This window comes from Eurytemora carolleeae, unplaced genomic scaffold (assembly GCF_000591075.1).
Source record: "Eurytemora carolleeae unplaced genomic scaffold, Eaff_2.0 scaffold474, whole genome shotgun sequence".
In the NCBI taxonomy this organism is placed as follows: domain Eukaryota; kingdom Metazoa; phylum Arthropoda; class Copepoda; order Calanoida; family Temoridae; genus Eurytemora; species Eurytemora carolleeae.
This window is the reverse complement of record NW_019396421.1, coordinates 225814-236082: the sequence shown is the minus strand read 5'-3', so window position 1 is coordinate 236082 and position 10269 is coordinate 225814. Positions and strand designations below refer to the sequence as shown.

Genomic DNA, 10269 nt, shown 5'->3' with positions numbered 1-10269 from the left:
GGTTAGGGGTAAACTGAAATCTAGACAACTCTGAAGATGGTTAGGGGTAAACTGAAATCTAGACAACTCTGAAGATGGTTAGGGGTAAACTGAAATCTAGACAACTCTGAAGATGGTTTGGGGTACACTGAAATCTAGACAACTCTGAAAATGGGATGGGGTACACTGAAATCTGACAATTCTGAAAATGATTCATAATAACCAGGTAACGTATATATGAAGGTCTAAAGGGATGGTCCCACCCCAACCCCATCTTTAGTTTCTCAACCTTAAACAGGGTTAATTACTTGATTTTACACGTGTCTGTAACCACAAAAGACTCAATATTTTTCTGGGTTCAACGGGACATAGGTTCCCTGAAAAAAGTATTAGCTTTTTCTGATATAAGATATTTTTACCAGAAAAAGTTTTGAGGTTTTTTTTTCTTCTGAACTGTGTATAGAATATTTGATGATTCATGATTTCAAGTTTAGAACCTGGTTGCAGTTGCACTGGTTGCTCTTTAACCTTTAGTATAGTTGTTGTACCGGGATTTAGAATCATCCTTCTCTCAGTTGCTTACAGACATTCTTCGTTAACATGTGGTCCAGAATTGTAAGTGAATCATTTTTAATAACAACAACGACATTTTTCTTAAATAGTTAAATTTTGGAATATTTTTTTATTGTTAGATCGATGTATATCTTTGGCTTGTTTGTTGGTTTCTTTGTGTGTTTGTCCCCCATGAAAACTTTTTGCGACGGTTAGCCGGCCTGCAAAATAAAAAAATTTGTCGCACAAAATTTTATTTGTCAAATATTTTGGAATCAAAAACAGAAAAATTTGCGAAATTTTACATTTAAAAAAAAATATATTTAACCCAATTGAAATCGGATCTAATATGAATAAAATATGTTGAAATAATAAAAATCCCTTGTTTTTTTAATTAGCTGATGCAATCCCTTCTCATTCTAAATCATTCCCCATTCCTCACTCCAACCGTTAGCCATCTCCCCCCTGCCTCCCCGTTCCCACACAATATAAACGTCAAATTTTGCAACATGGCGACCACATTTACGATTTATTGTTGTAATTTATCTGTAAAAAGCTTCAACACAATATTACACACCTCACAAACATTTAGAAACTATTGTCTCACCAAATCAAACAAACCCAAACTAAACCAAACTAAACTATACCAAACCATTACTAATTTAACCAAACCAAGTGAAACCAAACCATTCCTCAATTAAGTAGTTTAACCAAACCATGTGAAACCAAATCATAAACAAAATCAAGAGTCTATCTTTAATTGATTCTTGCGTTGGTGAGTTTAAAAAAATTGAAGATAAGAAAGTCATTTAAAATGTCTTTTAAACCTTTTTTTTTCCTTTTAATGTTTAGTAAAATAGGAGAAAATTTCCTTACTGTGAAGAACAAATAGACTGCTTGTCTCTTGTTTCCAAGAACTGGTTTAAATTGATTACATACTTTGTGTAACGCTGAAAAATACAGGCAACAAATTGGCCTGGGGCCCAAATCATATTTGAACTTTGAACATGAAAAAATCGTGACAAAAGAAAGAAGTTCGAAGAAAACAAAGACTTTTTCGTGGAACTCATTTTACAGAGTTAACTGCAAAGTATGAATCTTTAATGGCAACCTAATGAAGAAGAATATGAAGATCTGAAGAATCTTACTTTAGAAAAAGTCTTTGAAAAGTCTTTGAAAAGATTTAATAAATTGAAATAATTACTAAAACCGTGAAAACCGTGGCATATCTAAAGAGTCTTGGGACGTCTTTTTAGTCTTAACCTTTGTAGATAACCCAGTATATGACAAAATCAAAATTGTCTTTGTTTAGGAGTCATTAATTTCTTTAAAATCCTTTGACAGATATCACATCTTTATCTTTATTCTTTAGACCATTACAATATATCATTTTATTCTGTATTTTATCAACTTTTTGAGATGTATTTTTAGATTTTGTTTAATTCACAAAAACGTTTCGCTTTCATCTTCAAAATGCAGACCAAAACCGCACTCCTCCTTTCCAATCTGGCTCATCCTCTTTCCTCCATCATTATTCCTTTCAAATCCCCCTCCTTCCTTCAGCACACTCCTACAAAATGTCAAAACCCCCATCTTTAAACTCCCCCTCCCCTCGTCTCTCCCTTCCACAGTATGCCTAATAGTTGCTCAGCGTGGGATGGTTGAACATTGAACAAAGCAAAGCCCTAGAATTCCAGTTTAAGTTTAATTCAGTCCAAAGACTGTGTTTATTCATTACAAGATGTCTCCATCAATGTCCAGTTCAGAGAAACTTTGGCAAAGCAAATTCCTTTGATTGAGTAAGAAATTTTTAAAGAGTTAAACATAAAAAAATAATTAATCTGGGCTGGTGTAGATTAGAAGTAAACAACTTTAAGAACCCGACCTAATAACAAGTGTAATTTTTGGGATGAGTATAATCAAAACCTGCCATAATGTGGACATTTTAGGATTAATGCTTAAATCATAATTTAAAGTTTTTCCTGCAGTATATGACCAACACTGAATAAAGAATAGGAATTAAATAAATCATAGGTCTGTAAAAATGTTTAAAAAAAATCTACAATAAACTAATTAGATGTTTAGGAACATATTTCTCAATCGAAATTTTATCAATAAATTAAGGTTAGAATCAGTTATTTCTTTTAATTTCTTATACTTTATGAATTTGTTCGCAAATTTCTTAAATTCTTCAAATGTCGTCTTTTCAAAAAAAATTCCAGGAAATCTACAGAAAATGTTTTTGAACAATGCATGATATTTCAGAAACCAATAACTGAATAAGATTACTCATTTTCGATAATAATTGTTAATTTTTATTTTCTCAACCTATTCCATAACACTTATTAGTTTACTGTAAAATTTTGACTACATTTGTCACGACGACAATAATGGAATGATTTTTTAAAAAACCATTCTCAAAATCATCCCTCAGAAATTAACAATCTATTAGAATTTTGAAGATAGAATTTGCGCTCTTGCTGTACGAATATACACCGTAAAATTGTCACATTAGTCTCAAATGATTTCTTAAAAAAATTCTCCACAATATTACATTCTCAGTTCAACTACCATACATTGCCGGTAACTCATTTTAAATAGAAATGAATTTGATCTTTGAACTTTTGCCATTATAGCTTAACACTTGATACCTCAATTAAGTTACACGTGCAAGGTGTAACCACCACAAGATATCGATATTAAGTTATGTAGTTAATGTATTTAAGCTGTTCTAGACCTATGCACTTGTACAGCTAGCTTGAGCTGGAAAATATAAAGAAGTGTTATAATTTTAAGTTTTATTGCGATTGCAGCCGATGAATTTTCGACATCACTTTTTCTCTCGAGTGATATCATAAATGCATTCGCTGAAATAAAAGTTGACTCTATGGTCTTCCTTTTACTTGAAAAATGTCACAAACTAATTAAAAGAAAAGAGAAGATAATGGGAATTGCATGGTTTTCTGATTCTCACTTTGGACCATATTGATGTTGTTCTTGTATTTAGGCTGTTCTAGTTGCTGTTACAGCTAGCTGCCACGCTGGTCTGCTTGGAGCAGGATTTGGAGAAGGAAGCTGTGCAGCTGCTCCTTTCAGGTTCCAGTTTTTCTTTTTATTTCACTCGTTCATTGTTCGTTAACGAACCATTTTTTGGTCGTTCAGTAAACATTTTAATTCCTTCGTTTTTTGAATCATCGTTCATTTTTATACCTATTTCGTTAGTTTTTAAATTTTTGTTCAGAAAATTTGTTTTCTAAGTAAAATTCTCTAAACATTCCATTCATGGTTCGTTCATCAATCGTTAATTTTTGAAAATGTCATTGTTCACAATATTTAAAAAAAAATATATATTCTTCTTTTCCGAAAACAACGCGCATATCTAGACATGAAAACTCTTACCATAAGAATGCATATTATAGTGGTAAATGTGGAATGCACATGAAGGAAAAAAGGGTGTCCCTCGAAGCATGACAGTTGGTAAATAGTTTTCTTCCGTGATACTGTATTAGTAATTTAAGAATTATTGCAGTTTATTTCGTTAAACAAATCTTTTACTCAGATGTAAATTTATTTGAAATCAATTTTACTGTAATATTAATGTCATTTAGTATTTCTTATCATCATCTTTTGTATCAAACAACTTAAAAAATTATGGAAGAAGACATTTTATACAATTCACCAACTGTCATGTCCCATGAGGATAAAAACGTTACAAAATGGGCCAAGATGTCACAATTAAAAGTTGAGTTGTCAAAATTTTGTCGAACAAAGAAACAAAAAAGCAAATCCTGTAATATTGAATATGATATAATTATAAAAGAATAACATAAATTACTTTGTAACGTGGCTTCTTTAATAAATTAAGGTCTGCTGCTGTAAAATGGCCGCTAGGATGTCCCGCGCATGCGTCTTGCTGTACAGAGTATGGATATTGCAGGGGAGAGGATGAGTGGCGTGTTGGTGCTTTCAGGTAGGAATATATTTACAAAATATGTTAAATGAAAATTTTTATTCCTCTTATTTTTCAACTTTTAATCTTTTAAAGATATAGGTATAATACAAAATGTAAACAAAAGTATAGAGCTTATGTCACCGTTATAGACATAGATTGATTAACATTAACAAATAGAACCCTAGTTGTCGTCTTTTCAAGATTTAGGGGTTTTTCGTTCACAATAACCCTAGGGCATAAGCCCGAAGAAGTTACGCACATGCTGTACTGAATGACAAGACAGAGAAAGAGCATGCGCATAACTACTTTGGGCTTCTGCCTCAGGGTTATTGTGAACGAAAACCCATAAATCTTGCAAAGACGACGTCTAGTGTATTATCTGTCATTGTTAATTATTCTATGGTTATAGATTTGTTTAGATTTTACACAAACAAGTGTGAATATTCCAAACAGAGAAAGACATACTCGTGAAGCTACATTAATGTCAACTGACTAAAATTTCAGGATTTTATTAATTATTTTACAACTTTTGAAATTCTATTATTTTATATTTGAACAGCCGAAAATCCCACCCCTGTTTGTACTTTTGGCAGGACAATAATGAAATATATTAATCAAACTTTTTTAACAAAAAGGGAAATGATATTATAGTTCGTTGAAGAAAGATACAAATTTAACAATCATCTCTATAACACAAATTTAAGATCAAACGGCATACTTAAACCATTTAACAAATTAAAAGAAAATTGCATTTCATGCTATATGGAGTTGAATATATACAAAACTAAAGTCTATGAAAAAATGCATTAGTACAAATATATTTTATATTTTTATTCCATGGATATTGAGAACATTTATTCTAATAAATGCTTTCAAATTATATTATTAGAAGTTGAATTAGATATCAAACAGGATGCTGTCAATGAATCAAATCATGCCTCAATGATTTTGCACACAAGTCATGAAGTTTGATTAATGGATTGCTATGCAATGATTTTGCAATGTTTGTAACATTTCTTATACTATTCCAGAGACTGCAATGGAGTAAGCAATGGTCTTCCTCTAGCCCCAGAGGCTATTGAGGCTGAGGCAGCTGCAGCTGCTGCTGGAGACAATTCTGCTGCTAACCTTATCGTAGTTCCAGCTGGAGCTGATACTGCTGGCCTTGCCACTGTTGGATATGCAGCCGCTGCTCCTACTGCCGCTCTATCATACGCACCCGCTGTAGCTTCTTATGCCCCTGCATCTGTAGCTCTTCCTTTAACTGCTTCATATCAGCCTAGTGCAGGATATGCTGCTTCTCCAGCATACCAAGCTGCTGCTCCGGCCTCCTATGCAGCTATTCCTGCTGCTTATGCTGCTGCTCCCTATGCCTACGCCACTGTTCCTGCTACTTATGCTGCTGTTCCTGCCGCATACCCTGCTTCTTCCACCCACACTCTTCCTGGCCTTCACTCTTCAGTAGTAGCTGCTCATGGTTCCACTCAATATAATGCTGCTCATCATTACTAACAATGCAGTTATTTGAAGCTGCTAACCTGCCAAACTATCTGATATGTATAATGTATATTTTTGAAATATTCAATTCAAATAAATTTTTAAGTCTATACCAGATTAGTCATTAACTTAATTGTGACTTGACGTTTTTTTCATACCCATAAAACTGTTGATATAAAAATGGCTTTTAATCGTTCTTATATGTTTATTTGATGATGGCATAATGCAAATAGTTTTACCAGTAGGTCCAAAATCAACTTATAAAGAGAAATGAGTCTGTATAATTGCGATGTTTTATGTAAATTGAACAAATTGAAATCATTACTTGAGTCTTATGATACCTTTTTTTCCTATTCAACAGTTTTATGTATCTCACTCTATTGTTTATTGGTAAAGTGTTAGAAAGCGGTTTGTACAGTTTAGAACATTTCTACCAACAAGCTAACCTTCCCAGATTAAATAAAGAAAGTCATGGAGATCTCATAATTGTTGTATCCCAAATATTTTTCCGAAATACGAACAAATGCTTCAAGCCAAAACACGAAATTTAAGCTTCAAATCTTCATCAAAGACTTTCTAGTCAGCATTAAAGTCCCATCCTTTATGGGTAACCCTGTAATTGAGAAAGTTTAGTACCAAGTGGTCTAATTAAGATGAGTTGTGAGTGAAATATTAAAAACTTTCAAGATTAAATTATTCCTTTTCTAAATCTTTAAAAGGAATAATTTGAAAGGGGAAAGGATATTACTTTGTTGAAGATTTCATGTACTTTAAGATTTAAAGGGAGTGTTCGTAAAAAATGAAAGGGTCCCCCCCCTGCATTATAGACACAGATAATATTTATGAATAATGTACAATCTTATTATAAATATATATAGAAGCTGTAATACATAGGATTAACATAAAATCTAGATCAAGAGAAAATAAGAAAACATGAACATTGAACAATCTTTTTAGCAGTAGAACAGAGGTCCTAAAAAAACAAGGATTTTTTTGTATAAAGTGGATTACATGAACTGTATAAAAGTGTTACCCTGAAAGGTAAGTTTTAGAATGGTTTTAGATCTGAAGGTTAAATTACAAAAATGATGGATATCAAAATTAATGCTTAAACTTCTGGTTTTACTAAACCCGAGATTATTTTAATACGCATTTGATATCCAAGAAAGAAGTATAAAATTCAACCAATCAGCGTATTATGTTAAGATGTACTCTTTAACTTTTGAAAAACCGTTTTTTTTTCTGGTGTTAATTGTGTCATATCAATTGACCTAAACATCGATTAAATAAATGTAAGTTTTGATAAAAAAAAATATAAAATATAATTTTTAATAAGTTCATATTAACATGATTAAATTTATATTTGCTTAAATGCTCTAAAAGCCGTCTTGTGAACAGCTGGCTTTAATTCAATCAGATATTAGTTCAATCATTATAGTATTGTATCTGTAATTGTTATCAAACGTAACTCTTATACAGTAGGGACATCCAAAAAAAAGGATTAAGAATAAAATTAAGGATTAAGGATATCTCAATGCTCATTCTAAAGTTTTCAGCTCAGAGCTGAAAATTTTAGAATGGGATATCCTTAATCCTGATCGGATAATTAATCTGGAGATTAAAAATTAGAGGAGAACAAGCAATATTTAATCTCGAAATTAAGAAAAAGAGTGGATTAAGCATTAATCCCGATATCCACCGTTCTAAAGTTTTCAGCTCTGGGCTAGTTGTGTTCAATTATCCAGCATCGTAAACCAAGAGGGCAGTGGTTGGTTGAGTATATTATAGAAGCGAATGTGCTCAAGACTCTTAAGACTCTAGCTAGTGGTTGATATTGGGATTCTGGCACTATGTCGGTACGTAGAATGTCCGCTGTAGTGGTTTAACTTACTTTAAACGAACCTTATCCTTAACATTATCAGGTTTATAATGAAAATACAAATCAGAAAAAAATATCAAAATCAAAGCAAATATAGAACCATATTGTCTACAAGCTATGATATCTTTCACCATACATGATTTAGTATTATTCACTTTAAGTTTGGACACCCTGAGCGTCTGATTTGATTTGATTTGAAGATGAAAGTCTGTTTAGAGTTACGATTGTCTCTACTTTGTCTTCATTTGTAAAGAATAAGCATAGATTTTATATTTTCTATTAATTGCATGCATTACATTTTCAAAAATTTGTCAAGATTGGGTATTCCGACACAATTTGGAGATAACACCTCCGCTATTAAAGTAAGCGATTTGAAATTGCAAAAAATGAATACGAATTTAAATCAGAATACGAGCTGTATCTAGAGATGGTCACGTTCTACTATTTTTCATTTTGTTTCTTCATTGTTTGTGATAGACCCATTTCGATCTTTTATTAAAATCGTAAAAAAATTGATTTCGTTCGTTCTCAAAATTATCGTTCATTTTCCATCTATTTTTACGTTTTCTTACTGAACAAATGTTCAGTAAAACAGTTCATTCAATAAAATCGTACGTTCTTTTTTTCGATTTTGTTTTCGAAAATTTTAAATCGTTTGTTTTGTTTCTATTTCGTTCATTTTCAAAAACACTAATTTTTTCATTTCTCTGAAACCATTTTATCCATCCATCGACATCCTTTTTCGTTTTCCAAAATTTGTTCGTTTGAAAAACAATGCCAATCTCTAGACTTGCATCATGGAAGATAGGATTGTGCACCTGTTTGTACTTTTACCAAAATAGATTATCAATTGGCGACAACAGATAAATAGACCAGTTATACACAACGTCACAAGTGTCAATTAACAAGGAAAACGAATTTTTCTCATATAAGTTGACATGTTTTCCAAGATTAAATAAAAAAGTGTAAAAATAGAAAATAAAGAACACATGATAAGCCTATATTCTAAAATTATTACTATTATTGATAATTTTGTCGGACACAAAACTTGAATTGACACTTGCGACGTAAGAATACAGCTATACTGAGAGTGTACAAATTGTACTAGAATTTTGCATCATGGAAGATAGGATTGTGCACCTGTTTGTACTTTTACCAAAATAGATTATCAATTGGCGACAACAGATAAATAGACCAGTTATACACAGCGTCACAAGTGTCAATTAACAAGGAAAACGAATTTTTCTCATATAAGTTGATATGTTTTCCAAGATTAAATAAAAAAGTGTAAAAATAGAAAATAAAGAACACATGTTAAGCCTATATTCTAAAATTATCACTATTATTGATAATTTTGTCGGACACAAAACTTGAATTGACACTTGTGACGTAAGAATACAGCTGTACTGAGAGTGTACAAATTGTACTAGAATATATTTGCTTGTTCCTACTTTAAATTAAAATTACAATCTTTTGAGAAAATTCAAAATCAATCACATGAAGATATATTGGGATGTGAGTTAAATAAATTTAAGTTGGAAGTGCATTTAAGCTTGAAACAATCCTTTATGCATTTATGTATTTAAACTACTTAGTCAAATAATCTCTTCACTCAACTCTTCTTAAATCTCAAAAGGCTGGAGAAGTATAGTCTAGGCTGAGGGGGGAGGGGGGGTGTGTGAAGAATCCTCCTTTTAAAAAGCCCTCAGAGTGAAAATAGTGAGGTGCTAGGCCAAGTAATAAGAAAAAGTATATAAGGTGTCTGAAAATGGAAGATTTTTAAAACAAAAATAGCTCAATATAAGTAAAAATTGGAAATGTTTTTTTTTTTACAAATATTAAACTTACTTTTATCTAAAGTGTTAAATATGTATAATCATATAAGGAGTTTATTGAATTCAAATAAATCAATCAATCCATTTATGAATAATATGTTGAAATAAACTTGACGTGATACTGTGAACCCCAGGAGACAAATGAGAGGAATTTCTCCAAGTTCTCCAGTTTTGGTGACTTGCTTTGAAGAATTTACGGAGAAGTCCTCAGGAAAGACCTATTTTGACTGATTCCTCGATTCCTTGGAGATCAGAGTTTTGTAAGATTCCTGGGAATATCTGCGGATTCCTTGGAATTCCCGCGAATTTTCGGCAAAATTGTTACCTGGGAGATATCTTTTAATGTTAATTAAAATATATTCCTCTTATGTGCGATGTATATATAAGTTTTTAATTAACGATTAACGATTTATTAAATTAAATTACTTCTTGCATGTTTTGTTTTCGGAGTTCACTTTGTATCTAACTAAAATAGAAGGAGCACATCAAATTGAATTAAATCAAATCTTGGTGTTTCCACTGATTCTGTTGATTGTTTGTTTGTTTGTTCGTTCGTTTATCTTTTGCACACAAGT

At 31.7% G+C, this 10269-nt stretch overlaps 1 protein-coding gene across 1 annotated transcript; it reads left to right on the top strand.

The window, feature by feature from the left end:
• Positions 1 to 537: 537 nt before the first annotated feature.
• On the top strand, positions 538 to 6090 carry LOC111702984 (cuticle protein 16.5; the record flags this gene model as incomplete). The annotated part of the gene is given in 4 exon segments (XM_023474812.1): positions 538 to 594; positions 3539 to 3627; positions 4397 to 4501; positions 5515 to 6090. Coding segments are annotated over 4 exon segments (690 nt in total). The 3' UTR covers positions 5996 to 6090.
• Between the last annotated feature and the right edge of the window lie 4179 nt (positions 6091 to 10269).